The sequence below is a fragment of the Saccoglossus kowalevskii genome, chromosome 6 (assembly GCF_978046115.1).
Source record: "Saccoglossus kowalevskii chromosome 6, keSacKowa6.1, whole genome shotgun sequence".
In the NCBI taxonomy this organism is placed as follows: Eukaryota; Metazoa; Hemichordata; class Enteropneusta; family Harrimaniidae; genus Saccoglossus; species Saccoglossus kowalevskii.
Genome location: NC_140646.1, coordinates 8,043,452 through 8,066,972, shown reverse-complemented (window position 1 = coordinate 8,066,972; position 23,521 = coordinate 8,043,452). Strand labels below are relative to the sequence as shown.

General features: G+C 37.7%; 1 protein-coding gene across 1 annotated transcript; it reads right to left on the bottom strand.

Moving 5' to 3' along the window:
* Nucleotides 1-20,372: 20,372 nt before the first annotated feature.
* Nucleotides 20,373-22,812, bottom strand: LOC144356543 (uncharacterized). The gene is made up of 7 exons (XM_078011250.2): nucleotides 22,744-22,812; nucleotides 22,277-22,413; nucleotides 22,048-22,155; nucleotides 21,850-21,908; nucleotides 21,413-21,525; nucleotides 21,114-21,310; nucleotides 20,373-20,961 (listed from the first exon to the last, which is right to left on the bottom strand). The coding sequence occupies exons 4-7, from the start codon at nucleotides 21,877-21,879 to the stop codon at nucleotides 20,693-20,695; spliced, it is 609 nt and encodes a 202-aa protein (XP_077867376.1). The 5' UTR covers nucleotides 21,880-21,908; nucleotides 22,048-22,155; nucleotides 22,277-22,413; nucleotides 22,744-22,812; the 3' UTR covers nucleotides 20,373-20,692.
* Between the last annotated feature and the right edge of the window lie 709 nt (nucleotides 22,813-23,521).

Here is a 23,521-nt window from a genome sequence, read left to right as displayed (position 1 = left end):
TTTAAATTTATAACAGTATTTGCCATAAAAACAATATCGTCAGCGTACAAAAGATTAAACAGTTCAAACATGTCATTTGGCAACAACTGTATACCCCTGAGCCCTGAATCACATAAGCTTGATTCTATTTCATTTATAAACAAGCAGCCTCTCGGCTGAGATAGCTCCGCTGTTAGCAATGCACATTTCGATTAAAGAACAGAAGATATCATTAGAAAATGAACAATATGCATAGTATTAATGCAATGGGACTTGCTGTTTTAAACAAGAATTCAAAAATATCATTTTTGACCATAAATGATTGTGGTTTTTAACAAGAAGAAAATATCACTTTTTACCAAAAATGACAAAAATATTCATCAAAACTAGAGAATTGAAGATATCATCATGAAATGAACAAATTTGAGAGTGGTCCACATGTAGTACCTATATATGTAATATCAAAGCAATTGGACTTGCGGTTTCTAACAAGAAGTTGAAAATATCACTTTTTACCAAAAATGACAAAAATATTCACCAAAATTAGAAAATTAAAGATATCATTATGAATTGAACAAATTTGAGAGTGGTCCACATGTAGTACCTATATATGTAATATCAAAGCAATTGGACTTGTGGTTTTTAACAAGAAGTCGAAAGTATCACTTTTTACCAAAAATGACAAAAATATTCACCAAATTTAGAGAATTAAAGATATCATTACAAAGTGAACAAATCTGAGAGAGGTCCACATGTAGTACCTATATATGTAATATCAAAGCAGTTGGATTTGTCGTTTTTAACAAGAAGTCGAAAATATCACTTTTTACCAAAAATGACAAAAATATTCACCAAAACTAGAAAATTAAAGTTATCACTATGAAATGAACAAATTTGAGAGTGGTCCACATGTAGTACCTATATATGTAATATCAAAGCAATTGGACTTGTGGTTTTTAACAAGAAGTCGAAAGTATCACTTTTTACCAAAAATGACAAAAATATTCACCAAATTTAGAGAATTAAAGATATCATTACAAAATGAACAAATCTGAGAGAGGTCCACATGTAGTACCTATATATGTAATATCAAAGCAATTGGACTTGTGGTTTTTAACAATAAGTCGAAAGTATCACTTTTTACCAAAAATGACAAAAATATTCACCAAATTTAGAGAATTAAAGATATCGTTACAAAATGAACAAATCTGAGAGAGGTCCACATGTAGTACGTATATATGTAATATCAAAGCAATTGGACTTGCAGTTTTTAACAAGAAGTTGAAAATATCATTTTTACCAAAAATGACAAAAATATTCACCAAAATTAGAGAATTGAAGATATGATCATGAAATGAACAAATCTGAGAGAGGTCTACCCAAGGTACATATACACCAAGTATCAAAGCATTCAGACTTGTAGTTTTCAAGAAGAAGTCGAAAATGTAAAACATTGACACGGACGACGGACGATGGACACCGGACGACGGACGACGGACGACGACGGACATTCACTCATATTATAAGCTCCGCTCGACAAAGTCGACAGCGGAGCTAAAGAACGAAATCAAAATGGGACTAATTAGACACCCTTGTCGGACACCCCTCTCAAGTTGAAAGTAATCCGATGTAGACCCTCCAATCCTAACACAGGATTTAACATCGCTATATATACTTTGCAAAATATTGTACATTTTCCCATTGATACCGTCTAAACTCAGCCTATACATAAGGCAATTTCTTTCAACGGAGTCAAAGGCTTTTTGAAAGTCGACATATAAGCAATACAACTTCCCACCTCTTCGTGATAGGTACCTTTGAATAATTGCTGATAGAGTGAACACGTGATCAATAGTGCTGTACCCTTCCCTGAAACCCGCCTGTACCTCGGGAATTTTGTTATATTCATTTGCCCAAGTTTTTAGACGTTGATTTAGAATACCAGTGAATATTTTACTAAATACATTTAGGAGGATGATTGCTCTGTAATTGTTTGGGTCACGAGTGTTGTTCTTTTTGTAAACTGGAACTATAACACCTCTGGACCACCCCTGTGGAAAATGCCCAGTGTTAAATATACTATTGAAGAGAGTATGGATTAGAGGGACGGTTAAGTCACATGAATTTTTCAAAAATTCTGGAATAATCATATCAGGGCCAGCGGATTTGTTTTTCTTAAGATTATAAACAGCATTTAAGATTTCACTTTGTGAAATTGGAGCATTCAGTAATAAATTTGGATTATCATTATCATGTGGTTGCAAATCATCGTTGGTATCGCTAAACTTTGTTTTGTACAGATTTTTAAAGTAGTTTGCCCATTCACCAATCTCCAACTGATTTGGAGTGAAGGCGTGACGTTTTTGTTTTTTCATAACAGTCCAGAGACATTTTTCATCAGAATTTTTTCTCAATTCGTCTTGAATATAAATGTCGTAATTATTTTTCTTAAATTTGATGAGATTCTCATAATCTCGTTTTGTATCCTTGTACAATGCCAAATCATGATTTGTACCACTTTCTCGAAAGCGCCGAAGGCTAATCAATTTGCATCAATTTGCATAAACCAGGGTTTATTGCTGCGTTTTTGGTTGTGTATTTGATTTATTGTAGTAGAGTGGAGCATATCCTCCCCGGCCGAATTCAAAATTTCAGTAAAACTCAGTACAATTTTATTAATGTTGTCAATGCGAATTTCTTGGTTGGTTAGATTTCTTATGTCATCAGCTCTACACCAAATTTTTGCACGGAAAGTTTGGAACATATCGTCACTCCAAATATACTTATTAATAATTATCTTTTTATTATTAAATGCTTCCTTGCTTTTTAATGGTGCTGCATTTACCTCTACGGTGTAACACAATGTAAAATGGTCAGATTCTACCCGAACGGGGATTTCCAAATTATTCACCATTTCAAATAGATCTAGCGAGACAATGACATAATCAACCACACTTCTACCGTCGTTTGCAACACATGTAAAATCACCAACAGGCACATCTGTTCTGCCATTAATAGTGACTAGAGATAACACTTTACACATTGATAATAGTGACTAGAGATAACACTTTACACATTGATAATAGTGACTAGAGATAACACTTTACACATTGACTATAGTGACTAGAGATAACACTTTACACATTGATAATAGTGCCAAGCCAAAATTGTTAATTTTAGTGTCACGAGAAACACGTGGTATATCAAAATTTCATTCAGTATATGCTATATCGAGGCCAACGCCATGGCGTGTGTCATCGTATTGCAGTTAATCTGGGTCAGATGCAGTTCTAGCATTCAAGTCTCCGCTAATTATAATGTTTACTCTTACACTATAAAGGAGGGCTCTCTAGAAAACACAAATAACGCATTATCTACTGTAATGAAAGTTGGCACCACCCATTGGGTATGTGTACAGTCTTAATCATTGATTAGTCAAAGTGTAATGTCTCATTAACATTGTCGGTTTACTAAATATATACATATGATGCTTGCAAGTTATGTGCATTATCTGTAGCTAATACATATAAATACAATGGGTTTGTAGTAGTATTTAAACAACACGTGATCAAAAGTTGTATAAATACTTACTTTAGTGATGCTGCCAGCTATCTTCAATAAAACGCCATATTGTGCTTGTCTCTTTTCATCTAGTAAAAAATCGAATGCATAATATTATTAAATAAATACATTGCAACCTACTCCTCTGAACATCACACACTAAAAACCTTTGCCCTCATATACTTCACATTCAAGACAAACCAAATCAACTGGTTTCATTTGAAACAGACTCGCAAACTCATTTTCTCCACCACAGTTGTGTCGATATAAGGCACTTGAAACTCGGCTCGCGCCTTAAGAAAATAGTCCGGTGCATAAAAAGTGATTACGCTACCTGAGGTGCCTGTTACTCGGTGTTTCTATGGACTCAATAAATGTAGTGTAACATCAACTACGTAATATACAACTTTATGGCATGTTTCTTGAACACATATTTGATTTAAACAGTTTGAATGCATATACACACCAATACAGCCTACTTACGTTGACATCTGTCACCTTGATAGTCATTGGTACAGTCACAATTACAGTTAGATGCAACAAAGTTGCCGCCATTTTCACAACTCAGCTCTTCTTCACAGTCCTCTTCATCAATACCACTCGTTACTCTTTGATGACTGCTTCCGCCATTTGCAGAAGTTGTTTCTCTCTGAGGCGATGTCGTGGTAGCTAGAATGATATTAGGTGATTAATTCAAATATACAAAAAACAGATAACTCGTATATTGACACACACAAACAGTGTTCAGTAATGAGTTGGTATTACAAATATTTGATGTCAAATTTAATGCTGTACCGATCTAAGAAATTCTACATATTTGAAATGCACAAGATCAACTATTTTTGATTTTCACTTACCACATACAAAGTCGTCTGCTGGGGGAACTAAACCGACAAAAGAACAATAGTTTACCATTTAATAACTGAATACTGATCATATTATACATTCCATTACATGTAGTACAAATGCATTTACCTTGCCGTGTGTTCGGTATTATTTACTCAGTTAGAGCCCCACATGAGTGGCCAGAATGTATTACTTGCATGGATAATTTCGCAATAGCAGACATAATTCTAAATCATATGTACTCCCCGCACATAAGAGGACAGTTTTCATTGACCAATTTCACACATAAGAATACAGCCTTTTTTGGCTGCCTGGACAATTCAACAAAAGCTGAGAGAAAGTTTAACTTACCACAATCACCGCACATAAAAGGACAGTCTTCATTTACTTCCTGTACAATTCCACAATAGTTAGGTGGATATGTACTACCACATAGGTCTGAGTAATCTTCACATCGCACTGTGGAATTTATAAATAATATGTCCTATACTTTAGTTATTATTATTGTAGAGATGCAGTTTATTTGGCTTGCTTTTTAATTGAGTAATTAGACAATGAAGATGGTATTATATATCCAACATGTCATATATTTTCTGAAAGCTTATTATAAAAACTTTGTAAAACTTGTTTTTATTTTAAATATCCAGAATGCGTTTTTGATTTTGGGTCAAAAATATGCTTTTTTGGACAAAAGTGGTTTTAAAAAAATTAGCTTAAAAACTTCAAGTCCGTTTGTGGGTAAAATTACATCACTGGATACCTTGGTATACTACTAATTCAAATGCGTCCACTCATCTCTCTAATGGCTTTCAAAGTCGCACAGCATGACCTCAAAGTTCACTCTTTTCTATTTTTGCATAATTTATATATCCAAGTTAATTGCGGACTTGTTATTTTTGTTCCACTCGCCGTAATAAACTGTCCGGACGCATTTTGAAGAGGGAACACCTTGTCAATAATGTGTGACAATTTCGAGGCAAATGGCCAAAGCGTCTATCAGCTATTTTAATTTAAAACACAAGAATTCACCAAAAATAGAAGACGAGAAAAAGGCTAATTTGCATATTTGCGCGTTAAACCGGGAATTACTGTTTTGTTATACTTTGTCATACTTTCTAGACTATTGAAATTGAAAGTTAACGTATAGACATAGACATTTTATGTAAAATCGTTGGACCAGAACAACTGCTCTTGAATTTATAAATCAGAAACACGTCATTCATACCAGTGTTTTGATGGGGTCGGTAAAAACACGTGGCAATGCCCAGTAAATATGACGTAATCTCATGAATTATTAAACAGGGGGCGGTCCTAGGAAGGTGACCTTTTATCACGATCAAAACATCATGGCTTCTCTTCGATGTATTTTCAATAAAAAATCTACGAGTATTTCAGTTGTTACCGTAATGTATCAAGTTACCTCTTCTGTGATTTATTTTTCATTGAAATTATTTGGTTATTTTCTATTAATTTTAGCGTACCTCTGCAATTTATTTTAGCATTGTCAGTTGTTTGCTTCATTGAATTAAACGGAGTTCGTCCGGTTGCAAACAAAGCTGTCTCGCACCACCGAGCAAAACTTGCGAATGATCGAAGTACAGGTACCCATTGGACAAAAGATACACAAAAGTTTGTATCTCCCCGACCCAGTGCAATATATCCGGTTAGAATCAAAGCTCACGTGTCCCTTATTTGAGGGACCAGATTCTGCCGTAAATTCGGGATGAGATTTAGAAAAAAAAAGGGACTTTTAAGGTGTATTTTGGCGTCATTTTCGGACATTTCAATCATTTCTGATGCCTAAAATAGAGTCTAAGTTTTACCGTAGTCATTGACGCCTATTCAAGAGTATGATGTTTATTGTGACTAGCGTGAATGGGTAAGCTTCGTTTCGACAATGAGCAGTTATCACTGTAAACAATGTTAAATTATTCTTCACATGCTCAGTTTATTTTTTGAGAACAATTATTTAAAAATAAAATCTCTCAGTCAATCAGAAACTCGGATTCATGCCTTCAGGGAAAGCCATGTTTGGACGCTCACATCGATTTTGTTTTTCGTTCGGTGGGCTGATGCCTTCAGTGTAGCTTTTGCCTCTTCCGACATAGAAATCATCTGAATCTTCTTTCTACCTCTCTTTCTTTTCACACCACGCATAATGTATTGATAAAAATTAAGAAAAAACGCTGAGGAAATATAATGTTTGGTTTGCTAGCGAGCGAGAACTGATTTGAGAATAATTGCACATGCGCGTGAATTGAATGAACTATGACCCGTACAATTTCGATTTGCATATTGTCAATCAAAGGTCCTGTTATTTGGTTACTCATGCAAATTAGGCAATTGGACATAAACATTGCCACGTGTGAGTGTTTTTTTATTTTTAACCAGAAAATAAACAGCAATTTTAACGGTGTTCCAATAAGAATTCATTGGTCAAATTTTCACAGAATGTTCTTTAGATAAAAATCTATAAAAAAAACGAAAAAAACTATTTTTGATTGAAATTCACAAATAAACTGCATCTCTACCTTAAATGCGATTGTACATGTTTTTATATGAAGAATGGAGAGCAATATCTGAAGATGTATAATAACAATATTCAAATTTGTATTTGTGTTAGGCACTGTAATGTTTTCATAACCAACACAGTTTCAAATATTCTTATTCGACTTTTCCTGAAGCACTAGATTCAGATACCCCAAAAACTGGAATCCTATCTGGTGGGCTTGAAACATGTTTGTTATTTTTTAAACTGCACATTCGTTCTGTCCATGCAATCAACGGTAATCGTAATACAATTTAACATAGTCACGTGTTCCATAGTATCCAAAGGTGAACCATGAATGTGATACACACTTACTAGAGCAGTCAGCACCAGTGAATCCCGTATGACAACTACACGTACAATCTATGCTGTTGAAAGTTCCACAGTTCTGACAGTTCCCGTCTAATATACAGTCTTGAAGAAAGTAATATAATTTAATAGACTTATACTTTATATGTACGACTCGGATTTGTGCTGCTGCTTTAAATGTTATAAATGTACTATAAACGATGTATGTGTGTGTTATACGAGATTACACAATGCAGACAACAATAAACACTGTACCATCCACTGGCAGATATTATCAAGTGCCATATGTGGTTCGTTCCAATCAATCACACTCAGTGTCGCATACGACTTGTTTACCACTTCCCTGTCACTGAGAATGTTCTAGAACCGTACTGTGTCTGGGTATAATATTCTAGATTTTGTTTAGAAACTGGTTGAATAGGTAATAGAACACTGTATGAGGCAATAGAAGGTAATGGAACATTCTAGAAATTTGTAGTAAGTTCCAGACTCATTATGTATGCTGATGTAATGGTCTATTTATAGATAGTGTGGGTATATATAGGGGAGTTGTTCAGCACTGAGTTCAGATCGGAGATCTCGTTGAATTGTATTGGAGTTTATGTATCTAGTTATTGGAGTAGTGGAGTTTTACCGCGTTATTGTACTTGATGTTTGCAGAGTATAATAATACCAGTACCAGTTGAAACCTCATCTGTTGGCTCCGTGTTCGTGTTTTATCATCGCCGCCAGGGAAGTCTTTCTGTTACTGTTGCCATGTTGGTATTTGAACCATCACACCTGTACTACACCAATTAAGGTAATATTACGTTGCATGTGACACTCAGTTAGACTATATATTAATTAATAATTAAACTAGTTAATTCTATATTGCTCCATTGCTACTCACCACATGCCTCGTTGTGTTCTGAACACGGTCCTGTAAAAAAATACAATCAGTCACACAATTTCGTTATTACGGGATACTATAATGACAATTATATTACAATAAGCAACAACACTGTAACCCCCCCCCCCCCAACCTCCTAAATCGCATTATAGCTACACATGGCGAAAACAATCTAGGAAACATCATGGTTTGCTAGAAATGACGCTGGGCCACAACATGGAAATGTTATTGTAAAGAATGAGTACTCACTGCATTTGTTTTCATAGCATTCTCCACTTCCGGTTTCACACAGTGTACATGGGCTGCCGGTTGCATATGGTCTCTCGCCTATGAGGTTACCTCTGTATGAGTAAGTTAAAAACAATGTCAGCTGGAAAATGTATACATTAAACTTAATCATTGACTTTGGTTACTGTTTAACTACTCGTTTAACTGCTGTGTTACAGCTATGTCACCACCATGTTCTTGCACTATTATACACAGTTTTTAGATATAGCCTAATGATTTTTGTGTGCTAACACAAGAAGCAAACATGCTAATCAGGGGGGGGGGCAAGGGTTATTTTCGTTCAACGTAATTGCAATATTTTTTTGTTCGTACAACGTAAATAGAAAAAATAAATTCCGTAATTCTGTAATCACAGGCTAGACGTACAACGTAATCAATCAAATATTTTTTTCGTACACTGTAAAAATGTGTAATTTTTCTCGTACGTACAAAAATTCACATCCAAATAAAAAAATCGTAAAGAATAATCCAGGGAAACTACATTTTAGAAACTGTAAAACGACTAGATGACACAATTCACTACAAAATTGAATGTCAAGACGTAAAAGGCCCTCTAACCGAATGAAGAGCATTACGAAGGTAATATGCGCATGCGTCTCTTCACACGGCGCAGCAATGGTGGAGAATTTGAGTCGGAGAGCTCTTCGGACCATTCAATGTTCCATTTGTTAACACTGTAAACTGTAAAAACGTCTTTTTTTTCTTCGTAAATTGTGAAAAGCCCTTTTTATTTCCCGTAAAACCGTACCAGCTACCCCCCTTGCCTCCCCTCTAATCACGATACTACATCCCAGGTGAACCCCGGAGACAATTATGCTACCCACTGTACCACTGTGGCGAATAATTTATAACAGCCGAGAATGTGCAAACTTCATGAGTAATATTACACTTACCCTGGTCCATAGTTACAGGTGAGAATGAATGAGTCAGTAAAGTGACTCTGGTTCACAGCCGGACAATGCGTCAAACCACACCCAACGGCATACGAAGAGGCCCACACCACCTAGTAGTATGGATGGGTTGAAATATTAGCCAAAAAATATATGTAATACACTCTCATTTCGAGGCAGCATTTATTGATAATCGATTAAACATAGATGTTCGTAAGAACATCAAAATGTATGTTGTGATATGAAAGTTTTGGTCACATGATCAGTATGATGTATGCCAGGTACCACACGTGATGCAGAACATATTCTATTTGAGTCACAAGACATTGCTGCATGTACCATTAAACCTACTTTGACTATGTCCTTGTTATTGTTTGTCAGTCACTTGTTTTTCTTTAACTACATATTTGTGTATTGTTCATGTATGTACCTGAGTGTAATGGCCACACACTGACGAACACGTGTTCTCATCATAATTGTAGTAATCAACTTCGTTGTACCAGTCAGTAACTGCTGTGGCGAGGTCAAATGTCGCATCACTAGCGTAGGGTCCCGCCATCCATAGATTCTGACCAACCCAACTGAAACCCGATATATCATCGTGGTTGCCATGGAACCAGTTACAGGTATCTGACCAATCCTGTGCCATGGTTGCCAAGTTGTCATCCCAATCCTGAAAAAAATAAATGAATGGGAGATCAAAACCACTTGCAGATTTTCATATGTATCCATATGTGTCTCATAACCATCATTTATCATCATCGTTTGCATTCTGTGACACTAGCACTCAGAACAGTTGCCTAGCACATATAGTGATATGCTTTGCACTACTGCAGCATTATGGGATGCTACTGCAACTTCATTACTTCAGAAATGTTGACTAAAAATACAGCAAATATACAACAATTACAAACCATAAACATAAAAATCGCGATAAGTTGTGTGCGGACGTTGACAAATAACAATACAAAATACAAAATAACGTGACATACCCTCGATCATCATTGACATTGCCTTCATTGAATGCGGCAAAACTTAGTCAGTTTGGTCTTGCCTTAATTTAATGTGGCCGACCAACAGTCAGCCGGGTCTTGTCGTTATTGAATGTGGTCAAGTAATAGTCAGCCTCGACATGCATTGACTGCATGTGACCGACTGACTGTCTTGATTGTATGTGACACAATAACAGTCAGCCTGCTTTAGCTGTGATTGAATGTTGCCAACTAACATTCAGCATGGTGTTGTCTAGTCTTATCGTGATTAAATGTGGCTAGCTAACAATCAGCCTGGTCATGCCTTGATTGAATGTGGCCAACGAACATTCAGTCTGGCCTTACTGAGATTGAATGTGATAAATTTACAGTCAGGTTGGCCTTGCCATGATTGAATGTGGCCAACTAACATTGAGCCTTGTCTTACTGTGACTTAATTCAGCCTGGTCTTCCATTGATTCAGCCTGGTTGCGCTTTGATTGAATATGGCCAACTGATAGTCAGTCTGGTCTTGCATTGATTGAATGTGGCCAACAATTACGTAATAGTGACTGATTGTAGGCAACTAACAGTTATCCTAGTCTTGTCCAACAAACATTCAGCATGGTTGTTTCTACATTGAATGTGGCCACTTACCAGTCAGTCTTGTCTTACCGTGATTAAATGTGGCCAGCTAACATTAATCTTGCCTTGTCAATATTGAACGTGGCTAACTATCAATCATCCTGATCTGCATTGATTGATGTGAACTTATAGCTTGGCCTTGTCTTGACTAAATGTGACCAACTGACAGTCAGTCTGATCTTAAATTATTGTATGTGGCAAACTAACAGTCAGCCTGGCCTTGTCTTGTATTCAGACAACACCAACGACCCACAACGACGGCATCCAGTGAATGATTCCTATGGAAAGCCGTACGGGACCCTGCTGCGTCGATATAAATTGCATGGTAAAACATATAGCTTCAAAATTATGCTGCTTCTTCAACAAAAGTGCGATTTCCGATGTCTACGTTTACTAATTGTAGTAGTAGCAATCAGTGCAAAACTTATTCACTATCGTCGCTAATTAATTAGCAGTTGTCGCAAAGCGAGTTGTAGTAGTCGCGATTTAACGGGTGATGATTTGTAGAAGTCACTAACCCACTACAGCGTATTTGTCGCTGACGCGGTTCCTTAATTTCTAGATGACGACATTTCATTTTCCAAGTTGACGAAGCAAACAGTTCCCCCAAGTAGACGACGCAACTTGCACTTTTCAAGTTGTCGACGCAAAACGAGTCCCCCAAGTAGACTTTGCATTTTTCATTCCAAGTTGACGCAGACACACTTTTTTCTAGTAGACGACGACGCATATAGCATTCTTACCGGCAACTCGAGTCAACCCAACAAATTTTCAAGTGCGTTGAGTGAATGTGGTCATCTAACAGTGAGCCTGCCTAACTCCGCGAATAATATCAAAATGCCATGTTAACAAATCGGTATTCATCATGCTGTTTGATCAAAAAAACAAAAAGATCGCTTGGATACTTAATGAATGATTCACCAAAGTTGCATTTTTTAAATTACTCGTTCGGAGTGCTCAAAAATTTCAGAAAAAATTACAGTCTCTCAACTCCTTTCTGTAAATTACAAAGCGACCATATGAATCGTTCGTATCTAATAGTAGTGGCAGTATTAAATAAAGCGATTGATTTACTTGTGTTGACTTAGTAACTTCGGTATAATAAGACATCAAACAAACAAGAACTTGTTTACTACTGTTAAGTAACGATAGGTGGAAAACAAAAAATAAAAACATGTTTCACATAATTATTGATTGTATGCTCAGTGCATTGTGAACTTGAATGTCTAAAAACAATTGTGATATGATATGATATGAATTTTATTCAGTACAATGGCCTCAGGCCTATGGTACAATAAATCAAAAATAGAAAAATACATAGTGGGATTCCTTTAAATAATTGTTGAATCAACTAGTCACAACTGGTTAAGTAGATTGACTCTGTGTTTAGAAGTGTAGAATACAAATTTCGCAATTTTAAGTACAGAAAGGTTGTCAAACTGCATTAAACGAGGACATTTTTCGTAAGTCTGATTTGACAGATAAAATATAGGTAAATATTTTTTTTCTATGATTTACATAACGTGGACATACAAGGCAAAAATGGTATTCATCCTCAACCAACCCTAAATTACATAATTTACAGATTCTCATATTCCTCGGTATGTTTAATTTACGATCAGATTCAACCCGAAGGTTGTGGATGATGTTCTAAGCTGACATAGCGCAGGACGTAACTTGTTGTCTTTTATTAAATGCCAATATTTTTCACATCCAAAATGGATCTTAAAATTATCTATTCCCGGGTATTTATACTATAAATTTCATGTCAACAACATGAATGCTATTGTTGTTTGGTTTACAATATTGTGCTAAACAAATAACACGTATTCGCGTTCCGTGGACGTGGCTGCGGGGTGGCAAGATACAGCGTTCGATTGATAAAGTTGCGAGGTGTCGCTAGGCAACGTTCGATTGACGTAGTTGCGAGGGGGGTAGACAGTAGCTACCTTGAGTAAATATTGTTTTTGAGATTACATGTCTGAGAACAATAACAATAAGAAAACTGACTACTACGTTCTACATACGTTTCACTGGTGGTTGCCATTGATAACTTTATGACCAACTTGCATAATTCGTCCCATAACTTTGGTCTCATAACTTACAATAAAGCGATTGAATTGAGCTTATTAATAAATTCACAGTGGTTAGTATATTAATATTTATGATGTGTTTATGGCCTCGGTGATGAAGGCGCTAAAAATTTGAAATATAGTTAGTGAAAAGCAAAGGGTATGCAAGAAAAAGGACAGTTCGTCATGGTCGGTACATTTCAACGACTTCACATTTGCTAGACTTATATAACAACCTGCCTACAACGGTTACTATAATAACTATATGTATGTGTTAAGATCATTTATTTTAGTATGTGGATAAGTAAATGGTAAATGTATTTTTTCTAGATTTAATGACTAGAACAATAATGACCGGATAGCTATAAAAAAGGTATCAGAGTGGGACAAAAAGTTTAACCAATTGGTTTAAAACTGTATGCGGTTAATCAAATTGGAAATCGAATGCGGTGCATTTGTCTACACTTTCGCGCTAAATTTAATAATATTTCATTGGCAATATATATGCACGTCTTGTCTGTGTACTAGTATAGCATGGGGAAACTCTTGCTTGAGCTACTCTACGCAAATACAATACAATCATAATTAAAGTTACGTGTTTTGTCCGGCACGTTACGCGATTTAAATTCAATAATAATTTGCAAGGTAATATATATATATAGATATGTATTGATAGGCTAGATTCTCCTGAATCTTCTCTAACGAGTGTTATCTTAAAATATGTCCCAAGAAATATAATATTGGTTTATATTTAGTGTGTATATTCATTATATTTCTTGTGTGCAAGTAAATGTCGTTAACTTGGTGTTAATTTACGTTGTTCAGAAAGGGTGCAACTGAAACCTTGTTTTCAAGGTTGGTTACCCAACTTTCACCGAAGTATCCCTCCCGAGTCAGGGGCGTTTACTTATAAAGATCAACGCTGTTTTCTTATTAAATGTAATGAACATTTTACCAAAAATTTGACATTAGCTCCTGGCGGATCCAAAGTACCTCGCAGACTATTATGTGCGTCGAGGAGTGTGCTCATTTGCGAAGAGTCCAGTGATGTCGCACGTTTTTGACGTGGAAAATGGACACCGCCGAAATCTTCCACTCTGAACGATAAGTTCGATTTTGTCGTTCTTATCGGTTGGCTGCAGATTACATGGGTTCCCGCCAGTAGTACAAACAGTAGAAGAACCATCCCCATATTATAGCTTAGTAGCTGATGTATATGACAGTATGAGAGGCAATACCCGGCCTTTAAAACTTTTATTTTCACTTACTTAGGCGAGGACGAATCCAATCCGTTCAGTGGTACATCATTGCCTTTCAGAAAAAAACACCGATTCTAATACTGATTAACAGCCTTTGGATTAACGATTTATGGTTTTAAACAAATTAAAGTTTATAGATAATATAATTTATGCTTAAATATAAAATATGCTAACCCCCATGATCACAACATCCCCACATAGAATGGTATGGCCCAAATACGTCAAACAAAAGTGGTGGTTCTTTTCGGATCCACTTTGTATATCTTTTTTCGGCTTTGTAAACTACCGTTCCAATCTCTATATGCGGGGATTATGGTGTGATTAATGTTCCCATTCAATAGAATGATAAAATAATAAAAAAAGAAAGAATCCTTCAACTATATTTTCTGGCCCACGACACGGCATAGTACATTGCATTGTATGCAAGCGAACCGAGTACAATACAATGAGTGCAACACGTTTTGTCTCATTTCAAATGTAATAGAATAATCGTTATGTGTTTGCTGACTTTTCTCAAAGTACTTCGTGGATATACTTGTTTGTTATGGCCAGAATTTCCACTATTTTATTAATTTTCTATATAACATGATAATAACGCCCATCGATCGAATTGTCGCGCATTGCAGCTCTTAACTCGCACCTACCTGCCTGAAATGCTCAGGCTGTCTTTCCAGGGGACTGTCGCTAATTGTGTTCGCCTAATTAGGGGAGGGGGCTGTCGAAATCGTGAAAAAATTATACACTGTTACGATTGGGCAAAGACCTATATGTATTCAAGCTGACAGCGCTGTCTGTTAAGTTGTTTTCATTTGCAAACCGACGTCCAATTACTGCCATATATGGTTACGATCCCCTCTCTAATAGTGGTTGTTGATTTCTACAGTTACTCGTACGGTGTTTTCATAGTAACATTGTTTCGTGGGCATTATATTATATAGAGATGTATTCAAACGACACATATACAGACTGCGTTAGGAGACTTTGTTGTCACGATTGACACTGGTTAAGAAGGATTAAAATGATCTAATTAATGAGTAGACATGTTTTTATTCTATGCGTGGTGTACGTCAATCGTGATGATCGCATCTCTGAATGAATTGCCACAACTGTATTTTTCAAAAAAGAAGGCCAATCAGTATTACAATAAGCGCCAATAATTGTCTTCTATATAAAACATTTCACATACGTTTTGTAACTATTGTTGGGCGTCTAGACTTGTAATGTTGTTTTCAATATGATCCCGGCATGCATCATTGTATTCAGCAAACAGGTGACATGTTTGACCGATCATCGACATTTCGTTGATAGGTACTTTACAGGCATGATTTACTGGGCATGAGTTTGTATGCTTGTTGGGATGTAAACAAAATAACAATCGTGAAAATATTTAACCAAATAGTTGATTATGCTAGCTGGTCAGACTGTGTCGGGGGCATCTATTCTAACCCAAACTTGTTTGACATCCCTTCCCCGGTTACGTTAAGTGGTGGTTGTCGGGGCCACCGTGTATTATTTTTACAAGGTTTACGAAATAAATATCTTTATGACAGTGAATTGTGATTAATTTATTGTGGCAGGGGTGCTGTCAAACAACTTGTGCAACCATTGGTCGAGATTTTGATTGACATCAAGGCGTGGCCTATGATGTTGTTGTGATCGGTCCGACGAATAGTTTGAAACTCATTTCGTTAGCGCAAAACCAGACGAGACAAATAACGTCAACAATACATGATTTATTCATAAGTACTATTAGGCAAATACAGACAAAGTCACGATATGAAATCAACGGTGGTGTATATATATCCCGTGGAATTGACTAAATTCTAATCGACGGTGGTATATATATCCCGTGGAAAAGTGTCACACGCAACGTAATATTACCGTAATTGGTATAGTACAGGTGTGATGGTTCAAATACCAAAATGGCAACAATAACAGAAAGACTTCCCTGGCGGCGATGATAAAATACGAACACGGAGCCAACAGATGAGGTTTCAACTGGTATTATTATACTCTGCAAACATCAAGTACAATAACGCGGTAAAACTCCACTACTCCGATCTGAACTCAGTGCTGAACAACTCCCCTATGGATACCCCCACTGTCTATAAATAGACCATTACATCAGCATACATAATGAGTCTGGAACTTACTACAAATGTCTAGAATGTTCCATTACCTTCTATTGCCTCCTACAGTGTTCTATTACCTATTCAACCAGTTCCTAAAAAAAATCTAGAATATTCCACCCAGACACAGTACGGTTCTAGAACGATCTCAGTGACACGGAAGTGGTAAATAAGTCGTATGCGACATGCCTCCCCTCTCAAGAATATTATAACATATAATATTACATGACTAGCAACGACGTCAATAATAAGAATACGATAACAATTTCAAATAAAACAACAATACAATATCAAATCGAACTGAATAAAACTCTGAGTACATAAATTCGAAAATCACATACAGTAGAATATAATAAAATATGAAATATAATCATAAACGAATAACATTCTACTATACTGTTCAAAAGTTCCTCAGTCCATCAATCTACTCGGGTAGTCCGCTACCACACTGTCCCGTCCAGGAATATCCTCAACACGATAATTATATCCTTGCAGAGTCATCGCCCATCTCATCACTCGGTCATTTGCAAACTTGGCTTTATCCAGGTAAGACAATGAATGGTTTATGATCCGTCTGCAAAATGAACTCCACACCGGCTAAATATAGACGAAATTTATTCACGCCCCATACAATGGCTAAACGTTCTCTTTCTACAGTTGAATATTTCTTTTCTGCATCGGATAACATCTTACTTGCATACGCAACTGGATGAAGCTTCTCACCATGATTCTGCATAAGTACTGCTCCAATCCCTACCTGAGACGCGTCCGTCCGCAACACAAATGGTTTCTGTGGGTCTGGCAACTTAAAAATTGGTTTGCCCAATAAGTATTCCCGCAAAGTGTTATATGCTTTCTCCTGGGCCTCTCCCCAGGATCTTCATTGGGCCTCTAACCGTTCGACCATATAACAGCTCAAATGGGGAAAAACCAGTTGACTCCTGTGGTGCCTCTCTATATGCGAAGAGTAAAGCACCAATATACCGATGCCATTGCCTTGGTTGTTCATGGCACAACCGCTTTAACATTTTCTTCAAAGTGCCATTAAACTTTTCCACCAGTCCATTACAAATGGGGTGATAGGGCGTAGACGTCAGTCTCTTAATGCGGAGCAATCTTGATACTTTTTGCACGCGTGAATGGCATATCAATTAAAGGCATCTTACCTAATGGGGCCTTCACAGCTGATCCCTTTGAAACAGTCTTCTGGCACACATCACACGACCTACAAAAACTGGTAACATCTTGATGTAGCCCAGGCCAATAAAAGCTAGTCACACCAAATATTGAATCATGGGCAATCTCCATAACACGAGTCCTCAACAGTTTCGGCACAACCACTTGACGTACCGTCTTGCCTCCTGGAACTGAACGATCCCAATATACGATATAGCAAGCCTCCATATACCTGGAACTCAGTTGTATGGTGCCCTCTCACTTCTGGTTCTCTCTTATTATAATACTTCTTCAACGATGTGTCTGCTTGCTGCATCTCGACTAATTTGTCTTTTATTACATGTGCTCCAGTCTTTACATCACACACTTTGAGCAGCTTCACCTTACCAGATTTCATCGCTTGCGCTCTGGTTGTTACTGCTCCACTCACATTCCACACTGGATCCGGGTCATCTGGTGGTCTTGCTCCGGGCACATTCCCAACAATTAACTCATAGATTGGGTCCTGCACACATAATGCTTCAACCGTGCCTCTCAAATATGGTGTATCAATTTCCACCATGACGACTGGAACCCTTCTTACAGTACGATCAACCATCAATATATGACCCGTCTTTTTTGTATACTGGTCATCTGGTACCAAGCTCTTCTCGACTATAATGCCATTACACCCAGTGTCTCTCAACATGGTCACATCTGTGTCACCAACCTTCCCTTGATCCACAGGCAAAGTCCTGTCCTCCACAACACCACTTCGATCCATACACGCACCATTCACAACCTTTAACTACTCCCCGATGCCAACAACAAATGGTCTTTCTCAGTCATTTTAGGCACATCACTGTTAATTTGAACAGCACAGCTAGCACTGATATTAGACTTCTCTTTAACCACTGCAGCTGCACCAGTAAGTAGTGCTGGGTTTGACACTCTTTCTTTCTTGACCCCTGTGTTGTCCACTACGGCAGAACTTAGCCACATGTCCTATGGCACCACACTGAAGGCACTGTTCACCTTTGTCATGGTTGACATCAGTAACGCGGGATGGACATTGTGCTGCTCGATGACCAACACCCTGACATACAAAACACCAGATACTACTACCCTGTCCCACATCAGTATTTCTAATGGCAGTCTTATTATCATTACGCCTCACCTGGTCCTTCGTGGATAACTGTCGACTATGTGCCACTAGGTACTGCTTTGCTATTACTGCCAACTCATCTAAATCTTTGGGTGCTCTTTCTTTAAGATAAACTGCAAGATCTCTTGTACAGGCACCAATAAACTGCTCCTTCACCATCAAGTCGGTAACACCATCATATGTTGCTGCAGTGCCTGACAACTCAACCCATTTAGCAAAATAATTCTTAAGCCGCACAATTAACTGGTCAGGACTCTCGGAACTTTCAGGTTTAATTTCACGGAATCGCTTCCTGTACTCATCCTCTGTGAAATCGTATCTTGTCAACAACGCCACCTTCACACGATCATAGTTAACTGCATCAGCGTCGGACATCCTGGAATATACTTCCAGTGCTCTACCAGTCAACATCGCACTCAATTTTGTGGCCCATCCATCTCTATGCCAACTCGCATTCGTTGCAAACTTCACAAACCACAATAAATAACTATCAAGTTCGTCCTTACCATCAACAAATGCAGGCAACTTTGGTGACTGTGCATCACTGACCACATTTCGTTGACCGCCAAAATCAGCCTGTTGGAACCCCGGCATTGCTGCTTGCAGCTCTAATCTCAACTCAAATTCTCTTTCCTTTTCTTCCGCTTCCAGTCGTAACTTTTCCTTTCTTTCCTCAATCTCCATTTTCCTTACCTCTGCTTCCCTTTCCTTTTTTCACTGTTCTGCTTCCATTCGCAATTTCTCTCTTTCACCTTCTTCCGCCCGTAACTTTTCCTTTATCTCCATTTTCCTCACCTCTGCTTCTATTTCCATGTTTGCCTTTCTCTCTCCCCTCGCAGCTTGTCTGTCAGCCTGCTGAGAACTCAGTTGCTCCAAAATAAATTTCATTTTGTCTTCTCCAGTCATTCCCAGTTCATCCGCCCATTCCATCAACTCTTGTTTCGACATATCTTTCATCTCGCTGGCCATGTTGTCTTCCATATGTCTTCACTGCTCGCAGACGAGCCCCCAGATGTCACACGCAACGTAATATTACCGTAATTGGTATAGTACAGGTGTGATGGTTCAAATACCAAAATGGCAACAGTAACAGAAAGACTTCCCTGGCGGCGATGATAAAATACGAACACGGAGCCAACAGATGAGGTTTCAACTGGTACTGGTATCATTATACTCTGCAAACATCAAGTACAATAACGCGGTAAAACTCCACTACTCCAATGACTAGATACAATTCAACGAGATCTCCGATCTGAACTGAAGTGCTGAACAACTCCCCTATATATACCCCACTGTCTATAAATAGACCATTACATCAGCATACATAATGAGTCTGGAACTTACTACAAATTTCTAGAATGTTCCATTACCTTTTATTGCCTCCTACAGTGTTCTATTACCTATTCAACCAGTTCCTAAAAAAAATCTAGAATATTCCACCCAGACACAGTACGATTCAAGAACATTCTCAGTGACACGCAAGTGGTAAATAAGTCGTATGCGACAAAAAGACTTATTGACTCAACTCTAATCGACGGTGGTAAATATATCCCGTGGAAAAGACTCATTGACTCCACTCTAATCGACGGTGGTAAATATATCCCGTGGAAAAGACTCATTGACTCCACTCTAATACATTAAACAAAATTGAACAAAGAAGAACTAATTCAATGTTGTATTTAAGTTTATTCGTCCTTATGATGTATGTGATTTTTAGTAAATTGTCAGACAATACCATAGCGATAGCCTTGTTTTGGTTACCATCTATGGAGGACTCCGGTATGGGCATGTGGTGTACGCATTGGATAGGATCTTTCATTAATTCGAGTCACTTTGGTTGTTGTATTTTTTGCTTTGCACCTCAAAAAATAAACAGAAACCTTTAGTGTGCTGGACGAATGTGCTGGCATCGCTTTTACGTACAGATCGAATGTAAGTCATGCAATCATTGTCTGATAGGAGCTCCCGCTCACGTGACATGATAACTTACTTTTTGACGCAGACAACAATATATGTGACTAAAATAATCACCGAAAAGAAAGCCAGCACTGCAACAAGAATAAGAACCTCAACCAAAAGTAAATCAAGTATTATAGCGAAGACACTACCAACGTCGTCATCCTCGTCGTCGATAACAATATCTTTTTCAATCACTGCCCCTCTCTCTACTTCTCCTATATTGATTCCTGTCATAATCTCTATCCTATATAGTCCTTCTATGGCTTCGTAAAGAACATCTTGATCTAAATAAACCCCTGTCAATAACAAAACTGAACATGTTATCCAAAGCCGTCTTCAGAAAACCAGTTTCTTTGCTTATTCTGTGATTTAAAAATCATTTGAGAGAAACTAAAGTTTCTTAATTTACGATAGGTGGTATTACAACATGTAATTTGAGAATACTCACCGCTTCCAACGTCCCGTATGAGTTGCTCTAGCAACAGCGAGTCATTCCTACCGGGTCCGGCTTGATATAGGTCGTTGTCGGGTGGAGGGCGCACTACTAGCATAACCCAGTAGAAACTATCATCTTCATTGTCCAATTCCGGGTAACCCATGGCAACATCAACATGTGTTTCATTGACGAACGTATAAAGAGTTTGACTGAAATAATGACGATTGTTATTTATTATTGCGTAAATATATGTGCATTGTGAATGACGAACAACTGTCATCTGAGACAGTGTCCCGGATGTCAATACTTACCGGTACTGTGTTTTTGAACCTACATCGGGACAGCACATATCGAAGTTGTCATTACAGAATTCATTGAGAACCACTGACACTGCGCCAATAAAATTGTCTTCGAACTCAACCCACTAGCAAGTCAAACACGAAATAATCTTAGTGACAACAATGTTTACCGTGATCAGTGCAGACAATTACAGTTGTACACGGTGTTTTAAACGATTTTTCTACAGTTAAGCTTAGAAAGATTGTCACACCTCTCGCCTATTATCCGGTATTTGGTAGTTTAATCAAATGGCGATGGTTGTCGCACAGCGTGCGTTATAATTACGTATAAACAAACGATGTATTCACATGCTTATTGTATACATCACATGAGACACATAGCAATGAAAAATGAATAAAATAAAAAATATGTTACCGGTATTAGGAGGGTAATCATAACAGTGACTCACCTGATTTATATTGCCGTATATTATCACCATTACTCCATACTGTGCATGCGCTGTCTAATCTACCAGATAAAAGAGACATGTCATCGAATATAGGATAAATATAGAGTTCAACGAAGCAACGTTTCCATTATTTCATATTTGAAGTATTTGAATTATTGTGACAAGACAAAAGATGGTCTTCTGAATTTGAATACTTACGTTGGCAGGTTTCTCCTTGGTAGTCGTCTGGGCATGCGCATTCACACGTGGCTGTTAGAAACACTCCACCATTTTGACATTGAAGTATGGCGTCACAATCGATAAGAACTAAAAATAATTGAAGGAATTAAAATCGTTTGTTTAGATGGCATCGTATCAGGAGAAAAGTCTAGCTGCGCGATTAAAATAACTTACCAATTGTTAAGACATGTTTAGGATTTATAATCACCTGTATTATTCGTTTGGGTGACTGCACTTGAAATTGGTATGTTGTATGATGCGGTAACGAGGCTTGGTGAAGCTTGATGTACGGTATTTGTGGCTTCTCGGTAACGGTTGCTTCAATCACCGCACTGGCGCCCTCGTCTGAGTTTGACAAATGAAATAACACAGTTGAGTGATTGGCGAGTATGACTGATTATTACAACATTAATTGTAATGATTACAATTGTTTTGCCAGTTAGAACAAGGGTATAAATTTTATTGAAAATAATGATTTTTAGATTGATAAAATTGTATTATGGTTACTCAATGCAGTTTCATGAAAGTCTTTGAATTTTATATTTTGCGGAGTTAATATATGAAAATCTATTGAGAAAAGTAAAACACGACCCATTCAATCGAACATTTCCTTACGTGTTTTTTTTTTTCTGAACCTCAAGATAATTACATGTCATAATGATTATGTGTACTTACTGCATAAACCGCACATAACTGGACATAGTGCTGGGGCATAGTCAGCTAAACTACACGTACTTGCGTCATACCAGCCTGGATTGGTACCACAATACTTGTGTGTATTTTCACATGCAACTGAAACGATGCGAGAAAAACAGGGCTATTAGTCTTTGTTACTTTGTTTTTTTATGAGTACCCATCTAGTATATTCAAAATAGTCAAATCACGTTTGAATACCCCATCACAATTCACGATGTGAGCCCTGGGAAAGAAACTTGAATTAAAAATTTGGCACACATACTTCAACACAAAAATAAAGATGATGTCAACACCACCACATACATTATTTAAATGTCCAGCTCTAGTGGTCAACGTCTGTCGGACGTCGTGTAAACCGCGCTGTTCGATCGAGTGAGATTTACCGCTGCAGTCCGCACCCCACCATCCATCATGGCAACTACAAGTACAGTTCTTGTTTACCGTTCCGCAGTCCGCACTCCACCATCCATCAGGGCAACTACAAGTACAGTCCTCGTTTACCGTACCGCAGTCCGCACCCCACCATCCATCAGGGCAACTACAAGTACAGTCCTCGTTTACCGTACCGCAGTCCGCACCCCACCATCCATCAGGGCAACTACAAGTACAGTCCTCATTTACCGCCACAGTCCGCACCCCACCATTCATCAGGGCAACTACAAGTACAGTCCTCGTTTACCGTTCCGCAGTCCGCACCCCACCATCCATCAGGGCAACTACAAGTACAGTCCTCGTTTACCGCTACAGTCCGCACCCC

Coding starts and splice junctions, on each gene's coding strand:
- LOC144356543 (XM_078011250.2), bottom strand. CDS start 21,879: ATGGTGATAATATACGGCAATATAAATCAG. Junction 21,526..21,849: donor TATACGGCAATATAAATCAG/GTGAGTCACTGT, acceptor TTGACTTGCTAG/TGGGTTGAGTTCGAAGACAA. Junction 21,311..21,412: donor GGTTCAAAAACACAGTACCG/GTAAGTATTGAC, acceptor TCATTATTTCAG/TCAAACTCTTTATACGTTCG.